This window comes from Syngnathoides biaculeatus, chromosome 5, assembly GCF_019802595.1.
Source record: "Syngnathoides biaculeatus isolate LvHL_M chromosome 5, ASM1980259v1, whole genome shotgun sequence".
NCBI lineage: Eukaryota > Metazoa > Chordata > Actinopteri > Syngnathiformes > Syngnathidae > Syngnathoides > Syngnathoides biaculeatus.
Genome location: NC_084644.1, coordinates 31,886,195 through 31,903,737, shown reverse-complemented (window position 1 = coordinate 31,903,737; position 17,543 = coordinate 31,886,195). Strand labels below are relative to the sequence as shown.

Here is a 17,543-nt window from a genome sequence, read left to right as displayed (position 1 = left end):
CTCAGGATGCCCCGCCTAGCATGATGACTGTGCTCTGAACCAATAAGCAAGGAGAACAGGGGCCGTACCCTTGTTGATTGGTTCGTTCAAAAAAAGCTAGCGCTGTACTTCGCCATTTAAATCTACAAGAAGGCATCACGGAGGTCTGGTGTTGTTTTACTTACAACTACTGGCACGCGGGTCCTAAGAAGTCAGCTCGTCTCTTTGACTCAGTCGACATTTATAGGTAAGCTTGATAATATTTTAACTACTTCCTGTTGGACGTTGTTTATTTTTTGCAGTTCAACAAAAAGTACTACGTTGAGGGTGGACTGAGGGAGGAAAAAAACGGCATACATTAGCTTAGCCAGCTTCTTGACGATCTAACGTTTCTCTGCCCTTATTCGTATTTAACGCTTAACTTACGAGTTGATGCCACGAACTTACGTTTAAAGTCATTTGGCGTGTTGCCAACACAGTATAATTACCAGTGTTCCGCCGTTTATTGCATTAAATTTATGGGTACTAAATTTGAAAATGCTTGCACAAGACTTTTAAAAGTGGGTCTGAAATACTTTTACTACAAGGAAGAATTGAAAGTTAAGCGGATGAGCCAGTGCCTTGATTCACTTTGTCTTCTGTCTGTTATGTTTCAAAAGTGATGAAACGTCCCGTAGTGGCTCTCTAACATGAGATTGTTTTATACTACTCCAGTACTACTACCACCACCCTTTGACCCAGTTTTTGGGTCTCTATCGCCTTTCCTCTGATTGGTTGCCTCCGTGTAGAAGTCTCAACCCTCACTACTTGTGAGCACACACGTGTTCATGTTGACAGCACTGGTTCGGGACTAGAGATGGAGGTGCAGATCTTTGCTGGTGACGTGGATAAATTTGAGAAATTACAATGACCTGATTTCAAGCTTCTCAACAGAAAAGTGTATTGAACGCAGGAATGTGTGGAGGATTTTAATTAAGATGTATTGAGGGACCATAAAGCCAATATAGCATTCCAAATACAGTAGTAGAAAAATTTAATCTGGAAAAATTTTGCATTGAGGACAATGTTTATGAACAAGAAATGTTGTTGTCTAAGCCACATTTATTTAGTCTCCCGCAAACATAATTATTTAATTGTTCAACTTTAATTGCACGTTTCCCCTTTTTGTGGGGCTAAATCGTTTTCTTAAATGGTCTTTTTCATGTAATAATGACATATTTTTGAAAAGAGAATTTTGTATTATTTTAACTCCATTAATTCATTTTGTGGTTGTCCAGGTTTCACATTTGAGCTGGTTTATAAACAGAAAAATCTTAAGGATGGGAGCCAGCGAGAGTAAGATTTCTGACCGGGCTGCCACTAAACCAGAAGCAGCCGTCCCAAAGTGTAGGGTCGCCCAGCTCAGTGATCCACGCTCTCCATCGGTGACCATTGATCGCACACCCATTCAGGTACAGTATGAGCCACTGGATGCTCACTAGTATCCTCGCCGATGATTCATTCAGCGATTAAAAACTGTAGAGGAAAGCTCTGCTTGTTCCGGGCAAAGTAAGCAAATTGTGCAGTTTAGCACTGGAGATAACTTGTATTAAATAATTCTACATTCACTTTTAATTGTATGAATAACTTTACACAGATCAACTGTAGCAACATGTCTCCACACAATTTCCATGGAAAACCTATTTTTCACATGGAAAAATTATGGTTCTAATGAATGATTATCTACTATAAGCAAATTTGGAGGGTTTTTTTTTTTTTTTTTTCAAACTGTTGAAATATGCGGCCATTGTTGTATGGCATTAGATGTCTTTCCCTTTTGATGGTAAATTGTGCATTTGCTGTAATTTACCATTCCTGCTGTTCATTACTTGGCTATTGTGTTTGTGTTAAATAAGGGAAACAGAATTTGCATGTTCCCCCTAAAATCTAGATTTTCAATTTGACCTGCATCATCATAGAGACATTAAATATGATAACCGCTTATCAAATGTCTTTAATCGTCATTTATATATTTTTGGGGGAAACAAATCTTTTGTACAAAAAATCATCTTGAAAATCCGTCAAATATTGTGGTGACATACTCCATTAACTGGTTCATCTGTTTGTTGTCAATATCTTTTGTTTCACAATTGATAACAGTCCCCAAGTATCTGACATTCTTTTGTCAAAATACAAAGGGTTAAAACATTTCACCACTTAAATTTGTCTGTTTCATTATGCCTCATGCAGCCTCACTGCTCACCCCACCCTGCTAACGTGGAGTCTGATAACGGCTTTTTTTTCTCCCCTGCTCGCGCGGGCAGCAACAGTGCTAACGTCAGTGCGGCTGACCCCAACATTTATACCCATGCGCGCTGCTTTGAAAACGTGCTGCACTTTCCCTCCAAACCGGGGGTGTCGCGACGACTGGCATTGGTATGGATACCCTAGGGTGGGGTTTCCTCTGCATTTTTTATTTTTATTTATTTATTTTTTTTTGACAGTGTCTAGTGGCCGTTTTTACTTACAATGGCGATTGTGGAATATTGTCTGGTAGAATAAGTGGAGCTAAATGACTAGGTTATGCGTTGATTTCTTCTGCAAAATCGATGAAGAAGGCGGCGGTGTAGGTGGTATGTAAAAGCAAGGGGCACACTAAGTATGTCATCACTGCATTAAACTATAAAATGGGCCAATCATGTGATGATCTCCGTGGCATTCTACGTTCAGCAACAATTTTTGCCATGTGCGCATCAAGTGACTCAGAGTCGGGGGCAATGCGTCAGTCACATGATGCAATGCAAGCCTGGGAGTATTAGGATGCCTTAACATGAAAGTATTCGCATGTAAACACATTTTATATCCATACATCAATTTTCCAGCATGTTTTGATTTAAATATGGCTTCCTTAAACTTTTGGACATCCTAGAATCTGAACTCTGACTTCAAGTGGAGTTTTGATGCTCTTTTCCTTCATGGGCATCAAAATATCCGGTGTGACGGTCTGAGCGCTCCCGGTGTTGAAAAGTTTCTTTGTGAGTAATGCGCATGCACATATATTTTGTAAACTTCCGGCCACTCTGAAACATCCCCATCCATGCTTCAACATGTGCCATTCGACAACTTGTCGCCAAGTGTTCGTGTTCACAATGGACGTCTCAGAAACACGAACACAGCAAACGTACATATATGTGTATATCTTTTTTATCAACTTTTGTTTTAAGGTTAGGTTAGGGCTTGGCTATAAAGTATGTTAGCTCCCTCTATGTAGAAGAAGGGGAACTATGAGCCTGGGGGATTTCCCAGGTAAACGTACCCAAGTTCCCCTGTTAGTAACTCATGCGTATTCATCACAAGGACACTTTTCAGCACAGGGGATCGTTCAGACCGTCACTCCGGTCTTATTCCCCTCCAGGTTGGCCCAAGTGAAGCGAGGAGCGAGTGTCTTTTGGTGGGAAGTGATCCCCGCTCGCCCACTGTGGGCATTGTCCGCACGCCTGTCCGAGAAGTCATGAGAGGTGAATTTCATTTTATTTTATTAAAAATAGTGCACGCTTTGGGCTACAGCTCCTGGTCTCACTCATACTACACCCTTAAGTCAACCTTATTAATGGAGGACTTTAAATAAGAAACTACTGACAGTTGGAAAAGACCATTTATAGTCGCAAATGGATTTCCCTCCCCTTTCCTGCGATTTTAAAATAGTTATAGTACAGAGTGAAGAATAAATGAATTAAATGTCAAATTTTCTTTGCATTTTTGTATTGTGTACAATTCAGTGTTTATTAAAAAAAACAATCGGAGGGCTTTCTTGAATTAAGGGTGTTTTCAAATATTTTCATGGGGAGCATTTGAGATGAGTAAATTCAAGTTTCGAGCTTGGTTACAGAATGACTTAAACTTGCAAGTCACTACTATTTGTATTATGAATATTTGTTTACACTGCCCGGTGTTGACTATTGGAAGTACTGGTGTGGAATCTCTGGCTTCCTGTGTAGGTTTTGAATGGAAACCACAAGTATATGAGAAAATGTTACTTGAAGTGTACTGAACATGGAAATTAAAGGACAAAAAGTTGATCAGCATTTAATTAGAATTTGGACACTTGGAATTTAGACTTGGCAAATGTCGATGAAATGTACCTTCCCGGTTGCAGCCAAAGTGGACAACCTCGCTCGTCGTCTGGGCATGTTGTTCCATATTGAGGCCGAGGGAAAAGTCCCCCCGACTAGGGTCTCTGCACAAGAGGATCAGGATTTCCTTAAGAGTGAGGAACTGGATTCCACGGAGCCTCTCCTGACTCCTCAGAGGCCACGTGTCTTCGGCTCTGTGGCTGAGCATGCCAACCTCGTGGCCACGCCCATCCAGAGTGGGGGCAGCTCTTGCAGCCCCTTTGTACTGCTGGAGGAGCCCCACGTCGAGGTGGAGATCGAAACGGACGGCGTGAGCCTGGAGGAGGCTGAAGAAGCCAGGGAATCTCCGATCCATAAGAGGTTGAGCATGAGCCTCATCACTCGCCACGAGGGAGCGTCACCCTCTCAAATTCTAGCGGAGGTTCACCGAGATGGTAAAGACGCCGCAGTAGTGGAGGTGCTCACCCATGGCTTGGACCACCTCTACGCCATGCCCAGAATCGCACTCGAGCCCAATCGGGATTCCTTTGGCTCTCCCGCGCAACCGCAGAAGGAAGCGGGAGAAGTCTCCTCCGTGGTGGCTCCCGAGGCACCCGGCTCGCAGCTTCCCGCCGCCCCCCGCCGGCTCACCCTGGATGTCAAGAGTCCGAGTCAGGTGGTTTTCAAGCCGCAGTGGCTGGGAAAAGGCTTCGGGGCCACTGGGCTCAGAGCCAGAACGGGGCAAGGCGCTAAAGGGGGTTCCTCCCCTCTTGCCGTGTCTGTGGCGTTGAAGGGCGTCAACGATGAAAACAAGGGGACCTGTGGAAAACAAAAGCAGAAAGGTGTGTATGTGTGTCATTCACCATTTTCATGAACTCTTATTTGTGACATGATTTTCATTCAATGTGTTTTTTTTTTTTTTTTTTTTTAAATTTGGACAGAAGGCCGCTCCCCATTGCAGATCCTCAAGGAGAGCAACTCGGCCAGGGGACAGCCTCAGGTAATTGAAAAGAACTATTTTACGCGTCAAGGACAATTATTTTAAGATTACAAGTTAAGTAAAAAAATGTTTTTGAAACTAATTTGCTTATTCCCACAGAGCATTTTTCTCACATGACAAACCAAAGCTGACCAAGTTGTATGTTCTCTTGTGTTGCTGGATAATTTTGCTAAGCAATGGCATTTTTTTCCCTCCCTAGCGGTGGAACGTAATGTGATAAACTGGTTCCCTATCCGTTAACTGAACCTCAAACACTACTATCTAGTGTTAGCTACCAGTAGTTATCTAGATACAGTAATCTCTGGCCATCCATCACTATCTATAATTAAACCAGTTATACTTTCACCATAAATAATTTTTAACACAAAGGGGCTTAGGTTTCTCTGGCTTTGGGTAACCAGCACTTATTGGCTGACTATGCTATTAGTCTCCTGCTATAACTTACTTAACATTTTGCTTCAGTATTTCTTTGCTTCTACCATTAATAATTCCTATAATCGTCAGCATGTCGGCCGGGCAACCTTTTTTTGCGTTTCAGCTATGATTGGTATGTATAAATGTCACTCCTCTGTGATAGTTACTTAGCAATAATTATAGGTACCCTGCTTTCATTCTCTACATGGAGTTTTGTAGCATCAAAATATATCCTTTGTGTGTGCGTGTGTGTACCCCACCCATTATGTGTCAACTATTTTGATAGCCATTATACACGGAATACTCAAGTTCATTTGCTTCTATTTCTCTATCTTTATCCATTTCATGTGTTCAATTAATAACAAACACTCCTCTATCCCGCCAAGTTGTCAAGTAAGTGTTTATTGTAAAATAATTAAAGGAATAATGTATTTATTCCAGATGAAATTGAAGGGTTCCACCCCAGAGAAGCCTCGGCTCGGCCAGATGGACCGAAGACTTTTGGCCGTGTCTCTGAACAAGGAGAATTGATAATGTTGTGCAAAAAAAAAAAAGTTTGTACATATTTTCATACCTCTTTTTAAAATTTTTATGTGTACAGTTTTTCAAAATGGACTTTGTGTTGTTTGCTTTTCTGCCTTTTACTACTACACTCTGTTTTTCTTACCCTGAAATGGCCTTTCTGTAATTTAGGAATAAAGGTATTAAACATTTATTTTTGTGCCTAAATACAAGTGGGAAAGCTTGGATTAAAATCCCCAATCAATGAATGGAGTAAATGTAATTGTATTGGGGGAGGGTGGGATAAGTACTAATTTATTGGGTTAACATTTTTTTTTTTTTTTACTATTTCTCAGGGTATTCTGTTTTTACAATTTCATGACATGCCAGATTTTTTTTTTTTTTTTTTTTAAAGCAGGGATGGGCAAGATATGGCCCTCGTGGTGCAAAAGGTCTTGTGCATTTGGACAGTGTCTGTAAATTGATAGAGAAAACTAGTTTGTATTGGATTTTATTGTAAATTTGTAACTGAGAACCTCAAAGTGATTACTGACAGAAATAGTGAGCCCATAAAACCAGCACAGTAGTATTCCTTCTTTATTAAACAGGGTGTGAAGATCTGCTAAACTTTGGCTTCTGTTGGAAAATCCTAATAAGAAGACCCGTCAATCAAACTATTGTACCCATGATTTCATCTGGTGGAGAAAAAAAAGATGACTCGTATTTACAATAAATTCGCACCCCTCCCCGAAAAAAAAAAAAAAGTGCTAATGTACACAAAAAAGCATCCATGACTAAGTCCTGAGACAAATGGTCAGTTGCTGGTACTTTAAGTGCTATGTGAACCACTTTTTTTGTTTTCCCACCTGTTGGCTGTCTCACATTTGTGTCAGGAAGGGGGCATTGGGTCCAGAACAAACCTTCACATCACATTCAAAGCAAACACAAAAACCTCCAAAGTAGGGTTGTAATTCTATTTAGAAGTCAACTTAAGCATCTAACGGAAAAGTAACAACCTAAAAACAAGTTAGCTTGATATAAAACACAGCATAGCATCCATACCATCATGTTTAGTCAGCCTAAAGACCGACAGCCGGTGACCACTTCGTAATAATGAACTAACAGAGAGGAATTTTTCCAACTTAAAAAATTGGCACAATGAAATACCACGCCCGCCTGTGACCCTCCCGAAGAAATCCCAGAATGCACATCTGACGCCGGCTGCGAGGCATCAGTTCCAAATCTTGAGAAAGCTGTCCCAGGACCCCGTGCAGCACGCCATGCCGTCGGAGGATACGCCGATGCAGCTCACTCGGTTGTCGTGGCCGGCCAGCACTCCTGGACCGCCGCACGTGAGAGAAGGCCACATATCGGTTAGAATCCGAGCGAGTCGCATTTGATTGGGAATCAGTAGCACGCGATCTGGAAATGGTAGTGCCTCATTCTAAACTGGCAGTTTTCATCTCAGTCTGTCAAATTTGATTCAGAATCTGTAGGATTTTGTCCTGGATTGGTTGTGTTTCATTCCTCATTTAGTAGAGAATTGCAGCATTTGATTCTGAATGTGTAACATTTGATTTTTAATATGTACTTTTTGAATTGAAATGTGGCGCCTTTGATTCTCCATTGAAAGCGTTCAACTCACCCACTCTCTCTGCTTTAAGCGAGTCCCAAATGTTGACGTTGAAGTCATCGTATCCAGCCAGGAGGAGACGTCCAGACAGGGAGGGGGCCAGCGAGGTGACGCCGCACATGATGCTCGAGTCCTGGTAGGTGATGAGCTCCTGGTCGGCCCTCAGGTCGTACAGCTTACAGGTGGCGTCGTCGGAACCCGTGATGACCGCGTTGCCATTGGGGAAGAACTGCGGAGGAGATGGTGAGGGCCGGCCGTCACAACCATAGAAATCAAATAGAAATAGATCCTGTACTGATCAAGACTGGCCAAGTACAGTCATCATTGTTGCTCATTCTAGCATCATTTTGTGAATAGAATCAACAGTCATGAAAACGTTAACTTGTATGTTTACAATATAATGTAGCTTAAAGCAACGCACAGCTACAGTATGTAAGTTACTGTGATGATAGATGCTAAAATATGAATGAGAGCAAATGTTCATAGCCATCAAGTATCCCGACCCCGATGGCGTTGATGTCGCTCTCGTGGCCCCCGAATGTCTGTCTGCAGTTGCCCTCTCGGATGTCCCACAGTTTTGCCGTGAAGTCGCACGCTCCCGAGATGAAAAACTTGAAGTCCGGGGACACGGCCAAGGACATGCAGTCTCCTTGGTGGCCTGCGAAGATAGTCTTCTGGGTGCCCGTCTCGATGTCCCATAGCACGCTGGGACCAAGACCAACAACCATTGTGGCAGTCAGGAAAGTCAATTTTACAGGACACCACACAGCCATGACATTATGTGCACTTGCACAATGTATTTCGCGGGAATTACACGACAACAGGCAACCTTCCATCCTCTGAAATTGTGTCAGAAGCATATTATTTAGTCATCTCTTATATAACACAATAGATAGATTTCTGACGACGTCACCACAGTCCCAGGATTTCCTTGTCTGCTATCTTGTGTGTCACTATACCGGTCATTGGAAACCCATCTATTGGGGTACTGTATATGTGTAGGTAATTCCACAGGTAGTAAAAGTACTCACATTCTGTACTTATGTAGAAGTACATAAATTTGTGCCCAAAAAAAAAAAAAAAAAAAACGACATGCTTTTATAACCAATTTTATAACTGTATACGGCACAATATGGAGACTTTGTGCTGATACGTAGGCGCTATTAGCAGAATATCACTGTACTATTGTTCAAATCTGACTGTTAGTGTCTCAATAAACTGATGTAACGTCAATCATTTTATATCTGTTTTGCACCATTAGCTGAATGTCGCTGCAAGCACGCAGTTTTCTACCTATCGTTCATATCTATGACTGTTAGTGACAGTAAGATGTTGTAACTATCATTTTATATCTGTTTTGCGCCACCACTTTGTGTTCAAATACAGTATTTGTTGCGTAATGGTTTCTAAAATTGTAAATATCGATACAAATTGCTCGCATGTCAGTGGAGTTTCCTCCTCCCCCCCCCCAATGGATGCTAGCATCAAGCTAGCAGTGTCTTTATGGGAGTTGTTAAATGTGTAATTTTTTTTTTTAATACAGTAACCTTAATTGGTTGTGGCATTAAAGAGCTTGACGAATTGTACACTGAAATTTGTGAAGTGAGTTGAATTAATTTCACTCGCAAAGTAAAAAAAAAAAAAAAACTTAAGTCTGCAAAACTGTTCAGTGACAATGTACAAACAGGCTTACTTCCCATCACTGCATTTTCATTGATTGGTGCGTGTGTACAAAATCATTTGTGCTTCCGCCGTCTCACCAAGTGCAGTCTCCAGAGCTGGTGATGATCTCGCTGTCGCTGATGAAGCGGCAGCAGGACAGGTAACCTGTAACCACGACAACAATACTAGAATGGAAATGGATGAAGTCGACCGAGCGGCAGAACGTCAACAAGGCTGTGAGTCCGGCTAACCGGTGTGCGCCGCCAGCTCGCGCATGACCTTGACGTTGCCGTCCTTGCCCTTGAGGTTGTAGATGGAGCACATGTTGTCCAGACCCCCGCATGCCACCAGGTTGCCAGACGGGGCGTAGGCGCACGTCATCACCCATGATGACTTGAGCGGGATGGCGTTCACCTGGATGGAGGGAGAGCAAATCGATTCACCTGAATGTCTTCAGAGGTATTCAACCACTTTATTAAAGTTGTTGTAGTTTTCTGTGGTGCAATAACATCATAGAGATTTAAAACAGTACCGATAGAGCAATTTAGACACAAACACGTTTTAAAAATATAATTTAAAGGATTCATGCATTAAAATAGAATACTGCCAAATGTTTTGTATACATTCAAATGTATTGTTTAAAGATAATGGCATAATATTCAGAAATACAAAATGAAATGATACGCAAAAACAATAAATACATTTACATTTAAATGTGATTATATAAAGATGTTTATTGTAAAGAAGTCAGTTGGATCTACACCTGTGGATATAAAAGCCTGAGCCAATGTTTATTTTCATTTTTCTTCACTGTGCAATTTGATAAAGACGGAAACTATTTTGTTTAGATGTTTTGCTGTAATAGTGCCAAGTTATCAAAACCGATATTGCTGAAATTGAAAGTAAAAATAGACATTTACTTTTTTACTTTCGTACATCTCAAGAGTCTGTACTTTTTTTCCTGTGCTCCATGTTAAAACCACAATGTGAAATCATAGATTCGTCTTCATACTTTATATCTTTGAAGATAAATGCTGAAAATGCACAAAAACTGAGAACTGGGACCGGAGTACTCAATTATGGAGATAGCGTTAGCCTGTGATGAACTTGGATAAGACTCAACAGAACCACAAGTCAAAATTGTTGCTTTAGTCCACCTTACTGACATTTCTGTTCCCCACAGGCGTCTGTTTTGAAGAAGAAAAACCTGCTGGGCCGAGACCTGAATTGTTCCCTCAGGAGACCACAGAGGACCAAACACGGAGGTGTGTAACTTAGTCAGCACTGCATTTCCAAGCAGCGTCGAGTGGCTCTTTCTCACCTTGTTGGTCGTGATGCTGTCCCACACGATAAGCTTCCCGTCTTGTGAAGCGCTCACACACAGCCTGGTGACGCGTGAACACAAAATCTTTGAATTTCTTTCACATCCTGCCCAATAAGAGGAAAAAAAAAAAAAAAACGCTTTCCCAGCGTTATTTACTTGGAGTCAGTGGACCAGTGCATTGCGTAGATCTTGGCAAGGTGGCCCCTCAGTGTTTTCCTGGTCTTCAACTGGACGCGGCCCACCACGTTGATGCCGCCCACGGCCTCCTGCAGGGTTGTGTCCTGCACGGCCTTACGTGCCGCCTAATTGAAGTAGCGGTAAAATATTTTGGTTTTGTGATGTCACCACAGAAGAGTGCCCAGTATGAGCACAGCGCAGGAAATTCAACTCTTTCCACAATACACGAAAAACAGTCTGTCAAGGGTTTCCAAAATAGTAAAGAAAAAACTCCCCAAATTTTGAAAATGTATGTTTTTGGCATTGAAGCCATGAAATAATTAATTTAGCACCCCCAAATCTAATTTCTCTTCATAACGTGAAATCCGGTACTCATATCTTTCATGAGTATATTCACAAAAAAGTCTCAAGAAAGAAAAGAAACAAAATTTGGTAGGCGTCTCTTTTGTGAGTTGTAGAGCCACAAACAACAAGACAGAGGAAGTCTGCCATTTTGGTTTAAGGCGGTCATTTTGACAATTTATAGGGGTCCTTCAGAGGTGAACCCGTCCTACAAAATTTGGCAAAAAAATATATCAAAAATTTTAAATTAAGCCTTTGAAGACAGTTTCTGTTATTAACATGAAATTTGGTATGCACGTTTATCATGTACAGACCCACAAAAAAGTCTCTAGAAACCATGCATCAAAAAACTCAGGAAATTTGCCATTTTGGTTTAAAACAGCTATTTTAGGGTCATTTGGACAATTTGCAGTGGTTCTTCAAAAAGTGGCCCCACATATTTTGTCTAATTGCCCACAAATATAATTTGGTATCAATGTCTATCAGAAGAAGATGCATGAAAAAGTCAAAAGGAGCGATACCAAAATTGCGCAAGACGCTGACCATTATGGTTTGAGGGAGACGTTGTGAGCAGATTCTGTACTCTGACTAACTCCAGATGGGCCCCAGTAACCTTGGATCATAGACCAATGATCCCCACCAAGTGTGAGGAGAGATTAAAAGTATCCATTTCCATTGAATAGGGCCATTTTTCTTTCTTTTTTTTTTTTTTTTTACAACAAGTAACATGTTTATCAATTCTAGCAACATATAGTGATAGTCACTCAGTCTCTTACAACAGATTTCATAACACAAGTGTATCCACTTTTCTGTCATATTTGTTTGGTGGTATCCCATTTGTTTAAAAAACAAACAACAACAAAAAAAACGTGCCTTGGCACTTATGCCTTTGCCATCTGATGTTGGCAAAAGATAATGTCAAATTTTAAGATTTTGAGATTTTGCCATGAAATAGTAGGTGTGAGGCCCAGTTAACTGCTGCATCCAGCTGTAAAAGTAGTTTTATTTACTTTGATTTGACAGGTTTTGATCTCAATTATACTTGGGTAACTTCGATTTTTGGGGACAGCGTGACAGATGTTTCTATTTACATTATTTTCTAAATTGTTGAGAAATAAGAACAACCGACACTGACAAACAAGTTTCTGCGTTTTCTAATTTTTTTCAATTAATTCAGTATTATGTGATAAAATTCTGCGGACTCACAGTGATCTGGTCCTTGAGGTTGTCTGCCTCCTTTCGCAATTGCTCCATTTCACCCATGGCGATGCTTGTCAGGCACTGTCAAGGATGGCAGGAAAGCTGATCAGCCCCCCACCCACACATAAAAAAAGATAACACAATTTAATGATTCGTCTGCAACATAGCATCACAGCGGCCATACAGTCATGATGCGAAAACCTTAACAATGAGCTTTACCTGCAGCAAGCTCCGGCTCTGCGAGGAAGTAACGTTTTTGCAAGTCAAACTGGGCTCTTGTCTGCTTTGCAAACTTCGGTAAACACACAGACACTACTAGTGCACACACACACAGTGGAGCTCATGCAGGAGTGTATGAATATTCACACGGGTCCTGAACAGTAAAACTATTTGCTCTTCAGATGATTCAGCCGGTATGTACACACAAACCAGTACGTCCTGTCATAATGTCATCACATGGATGTATTGGCGAGGAATGAGAGGAAGTGTGTGTGTGTGTGTGTGTGTGTGTGTGTGTGTGTGCGTGTGCGTGTGTACGTGTGTTCAAGCGACCAAATTGTTGATTGCAATGGAATTTGGTAATGTCGTGATTAAAAGAGCCATTTCATCCTCTAATGGAAAAAAATCAGTTAGTGTGAGAAATGCAACCGCAATAACCCCTGATGGTTTTTTTTTTTTTTTTTTTTTTTTGGTCACTAGATGACATTAGGACAGTGTGAAAAACTTCCAAATTAAATTTCCATTTTTTTTTTCCCAACACATTCATTGGATTTTCGTCAATCCTCTGACCCCACTACAGAAAAAGAAAATGACTACGATGTTTTTTTTTCTTTATAGATTTTTCTCCAGGATCAACTTCTACAGTAAATAATAGAAATACTTTTTTTTTCCTCCACAGATAATGTGGAAAAACTACTTTGTTTTGGAAAAATATTCCTTAGTCAAACATACCGTATATGTAACCATTAATTTGTATAATTTAATATTGTGTGTGCATTTGTTAAAATTAGATTCACAAGCAAGCTTCTGATGCTTGAATGAAGACAAAAAATAATGGTGGGGTTACGACACTGTAATGCACTGCACATGGGCAAGGAGTGCCACATTTGCCGATGCAGCCACACGCGTTGACAACTGTGGCTCTCCTTGCCCACACGCAGTACAGTACCTCAGTCCAGTTTCCGGTTATAGTATGCGAAAGAAAGTCATATGCAAAAATACAACATGAGAACATGGGAAAGGAGCTGCTGTAGGCCTCCACTCACTGCCAGACACTCACGCACCGACTGGCCAAACGTCAGCTCATCAGTCACTAGACAATCCCCCAAAAGGTACACATCCAAAACATAAATAGTAGTAGCGTGTAAAGTAATTACACTTTAAAATCACTTTATTTACATTCTCTTTAATTATGTTTTGCAAACACATGTTTATTGAACACAGGGCTATTGTTCTTGAGCAGAAACATGTAAAGAATAACTAATAGTATTTTTTATTCGGGAGGCTGGAACAGTTTGGCGTAATGGCGTTTCAGTTCATTTCAATGGGGCAAATGGATTTGATTTGCTGTAAGATTAAATGAATGACTTAAACTCATAAGCTACCAGTGTAGTAGTGATGGGCAATATTTCATTTTGCGCCTTCCCTCACTATTTGAATCAGAGATCACATGACCTGATGGATTTGCCTCTCATTTGCCTAATGTAAAAATCAGAGGAAGGAGAGGACAAGGTGTGCGTATGTGTACTGTATGTATCTGCGTGTGCGTGTAGATTGGACTCCTTTTAACCATCTGGATGTCTTGTAGTGAAAGCACGACCCTGTTAAAATGGAATGAATGTCCCGGTTGATATTGTCTTTCTGATTCAGTAGCTTTTTGTCACCTAGTAGTCCAGGTAGAAAGTGTTTTCCCGCTATTGTTTCGTGGGATTAAATGGCTGCGAGAAGCGGAGCATGCTGCTGGATTCTGAAATGCATTAACATCATCTATCGGTGGAGGCGTCTGGGGGGTGGGGGCGGAAAAAGGTCGGTCAGGAGAGTTAGTTTGAAATCCCGTCGGGAGAGATTTTTAAAGGGGAGGTGGGCGTGGGGGGTGCTTTTTGAATCAAATCTGCTCTCATCCGATTACTGACTGCTCTTTGCACGCGGATAAGAGACGGGGAGGGGGTGGGGGAGGCGCCAGAGGGCGGCGCACCGGCTGGATGGAGTGTGAATTGTCTGCTACAAGAGTAGAAGTCGCGGAAAAGTCATCGTAGTCACATTTGAATTCTTGCTCCCAAATCTTGATTCTGGGTCCAAAAGTGTGGAGAAGAAATTTGGCTTGGCTACTAATGTGTATTGTCATATAATCAGGTATATGATGCATACTGTACACATGACTTATGAAAAGTAATGCAAAAGACAGATTATTGTATGAAGCAAAAAGAACAAGAATTACATTTGTTACGTTTGTTGCCGCCACTTAACCCTTACGGATACAGAAAGCACTCTTTCAAAAAGTCTGTAATTTTTTAATAAGGAATTAAAAAAATATATATTTGGCGGATTTTTCCCCTACAATATAAAAAAAAAAAAAATTCAAATATTATTGGAATTTTTTTTTTGCTGGATCTAGTTGTGCAAGTTTCATATTTTTGGGCTTCAGCATTTGACTAATAAAAAAAAATCTACATTTGTCAGTGTTTTTATCTTCTGAGCTCTAGTTAAGTTACAAAATCATACTTAAACAATTATCGCATTATTTGTAATATTGTAAAATATTGTAAAATCACAAAATTGATTTGAATTTAACTTATTTTATGTTTATCATGTTTGCTGCCCCACTGTCAACCATATTTACAATAAACAGCATTTTTAAAGACCTTTGTATTTTTAATAGGGCATATTTTAATTTTCAAGATTTATCCAAGTTTTAAACAAATTATAAAAAATAATAAAAATGTAAAATAAATACAACAAATTATTTTTAGTATTATTATGACATCACTGAAGTTTGTTGAATGTAACTGTATATGTTGCAGATTTTTCAATGATAATCTGGTAGAATATTTATTACATACATTTATTATATAAAATTATAAACCATCACACTCGTGATGATATATTCATACGTAGCTACAAGATTATTTAATAATTATTTGAACTTTTGACTTTTTTAACTATTTTAATTATCAGGCCATTGTACAAAAAAAATATATATATACACATATATATCCATATATATATATATATATATATATATATATATATACATACAGTTTTTTAAAAGCTATTTTGTGACAAAAGCCAAAATGTCTGATTTAATTAATTTCTGAATGTGACGTGATCCACCCATTGAGGAGCGAAATCAAACAAACAACGCAAAACTGGGCCTCACCGATTTGGGGACTCCTCTCAGAATATTCCAGAAGACTTTCAAACAGAAACGTAATCACACCGGCGCAGCGGTCAGTCGCCCTCTGACCGTTCCGGCACTTTCCATTCACTTTTGCAGCGGGCCTGATGCTCCCCTTCGTCAGCCCCTCTCTCCTCTCCTCTGCTCTCCTGCCCTGTGAAGAACAGATGAGGATTTCAGGGATGAAGGGAGATCAGGGATGAGGGGATCAACTGTGCAATGGACAGTGAGAGGTGGCCGCTGCTGCTGCTGCCGTGGTGGTGGGGAAGGGGCAGACAAAAACGGACAGGAGACAAGGGGGGGAGACCAAAGAAGGCGCTTACTGCAAGGGGGTCACAAGACGTGAGCGTGGGGTGAATCAAGGGATGGAAATAATGGAGGGGAGGGGAGAAGGAGGAAAATAATAAGGTCTGGGTAGATGACTTTTTATGGTGTACTAGTAAGTCATCCTGAAACTTCCTCGAGTGGCAGCGGGGCTGATGTTGACTAAACCTGAGAGGGAGCTAATACTCTCTGAGCCACTGAGAATTAAAGTGGGCTGTTTTTTTTTTGGGGGGGGGGGGACATTGTACAGGACAATGATGCCAGCAATAAAATACGCCGCACACATATCTTTTTGTGTTTGTGTATAACTCGGGTTTTGCCGTTTTGCTGAATATAATGAATTTAGGATTACTTCCATATTGCTTGGACTTTTACCCACAACAAAGGCCTGGTCTTCATCTTCAGTTTCATAGGTCCCCCCCATCGGTATCATTTAGGTTGCCTGACAAAAAAGAAACAAACTGTGATTGGGGCGGGAAAAAAAAAAAACGTTTGGTGGAATAGTGGTCTAGGTCCGACCATTTGTCAATTATGTCTATATTTTAGGAAAGACTCTAAATTGCCCCTAGGTGTGATTGTGAGGGCGAATGGTTGTTTGTCTCGATGTGCCCTGCTATTGGCTGGCAACCAGTTCAGGATGTCCCCTGCCTCCTGCCAGTTGACGCCTGGGATAGGCTCCAGCACTCCCCGTGACCCTCGTGAGAATAAGCAGCTAAGAAAATGGATGGATGTATTATAGAAACCCTTCAATGCAAACATGCCGACACGCAGGCACTCGAGCGAAAGCCCAAAATTTCGGAGTCATTGATCAATCTCTGAAGCTCACATTATGAAATTGTCCATTTTAGAAATTGCAGAAATTGACTCGGGAAAATTCCCACGTGCAATGAAGCACTTCCACCTCGACATCCATGCATCTATTTTCCATACCACTTATCCTCACAAGGGTGGCATGAGCGGTGGAGCCTATCCCAGCTGACTCCGACCCTGAACTAATTGCCAGACAATCCCAGTGCCCCCCTGTACATTAGGTCAAAATAAATAAATATTTGAACTACAAAATCTTTAGTCAACAGCAATTTGTATGTTAGTGTACTGTTTATTATCATGTAGTTTATTTAATTTTCATTTCATTAGTGACTTAATAATTCCATTATAATTCAATTAATACTATACCACAACTGCTGTACATTGTAGGGGTGAGCGATCGTTTTGCACTGATGTATTGAAAGTTGTGTCAAAGCCGATAAATCAATTATGTCATTGTAAGAACATATTTTGACAGACCAGCATGAAACATAAAAAAAAAAAAACATGATTAGAAATCCAACCCACCATTACACTGAATGTAGTCTAATTTTTTTGGGGATTCATTTTTTTAATGAGCATTTTCATGTTGGTCGTTATGGTGGTACTTGGAGGGCTACAGTGAAGAAAATAAGTATTTGAACCCCCTGCAATATTGCAAGTTCTCCCACTTAGAAATCATGGAGCGGTCGGAA

The 17,543-nt window shown here is 40.6% G+C and overlaps 2 protein-coding genes across 3 annotated transcripts; one reads left to right on the top strand and one right to left on the bottom strand.

The window, feature by feature from the left end:
* Window positions 1–69: 69 nt before the first annotated feature.
* Window positions 70–6,199, top strand: cdca3 (cell division cycle associated 3). Of its 2 annotated transcripts, none has more exons than XM_061819806.1 (6): window positions 70–226; window positions 1,257–1,430; window positions 3,374–3,476; window positions 4,115–4,912; window positions 5,015–5,070; window positions 5,926–6,199. In XM_061819806.1, exons 2-6 carry the CDS (start codon window positions 1,299–1,301, stop codon window positions 6,013–6,015), a joined length of 1,179 nt encoding a protein of 392 aa, XP_061675790.1. In that variant the 5' UTR covers window positions 70–226; window positions 1,257–1,298; the 3' UTR covers window positions 6,016–6,199. The 2 variants fall into 2 exon arrangements, with proteins under 2 accessions (XP_061675790.1, XP_061675789.1); XM_061819805.1 differs by having other exon boundaries at window positions 5,012–5,070.
* Window positions 6,200–6,331: 132 nt separating this feature from the next.
* gnb3a (guanine nucleotide binding protein (G protein), beta polypeptide 3a) lies at window positions 6,332–12,436 on the bottom strand. The gene is made up of 8 exons (XM_061819816.1): window positions 12,330–12,436; window positions 10,761–10,906; window positions 10,602–10,665; window positions 9,532–9,694; window positions 9,379–9,445; window positions 8,122–8,323; window positions 7,631–7,847; window positions 6,332–7,323 (listed from the first exon to the last, which is right to left on the bottom strand). The coding sequence occupies exons 1-8, from the start codon at window positions 12,384–12,386 to the stop codon at window positions 7,217–7,219; spliced, it is 1,023 nt and encodes a 340-aa protein (XP_061675800.1). The 5' UTR covers window positions 12,387–12,436; the 3' UTR covers window positions 6,332–7,216.
* Between the last annotated feature and the right edge of the window lie 5,107 nt (window positions 12,437–17,543).

Coding starts and splice junctions, on each gene's coding strand:
- cdca3 (XM_061819805.1), top strand. CDS start 1,299: ATGGGAGCCAGCGAGAGTAAGATTTCTGACCGGGCTGCCACTAAACCA. Junction 3,477..4,114: donor TGTCCGAGAAGTCATGAGAG/GTGAATTTCATT, acceptor TCCCGGTTGCAG/CCAAAGTGGACAACCTCGCT. Junction 5,071..5,925: donor CGGCCAGGGGACAGCCTCAG/GTAATTGAAAAG, acceptor TATTTATTCCAG/ATGAAATTGAAGGGTTCCAC.
- gnb3a (XM_061819816.1), bottom strand. CDS start 12,386: ATGGGTGAAATGGAGCAATTGCGAAAGGAGGCAGACAACCTCAAGGAC. Junction 9,695..10,601: donor ACAGCATCACGACCAACAAG/GTGAGAAAGAGC, acceptor CCCTCCATCCAG/GTGAACGCCATCCCGCTCAA. Junction 7,848..8,121: donor GCGACATCAACGCCATCGGG/GTCGGGATACTT, acceptor TCTCCTCCGCAG/TTCTTCCCCAATGGCAACGC.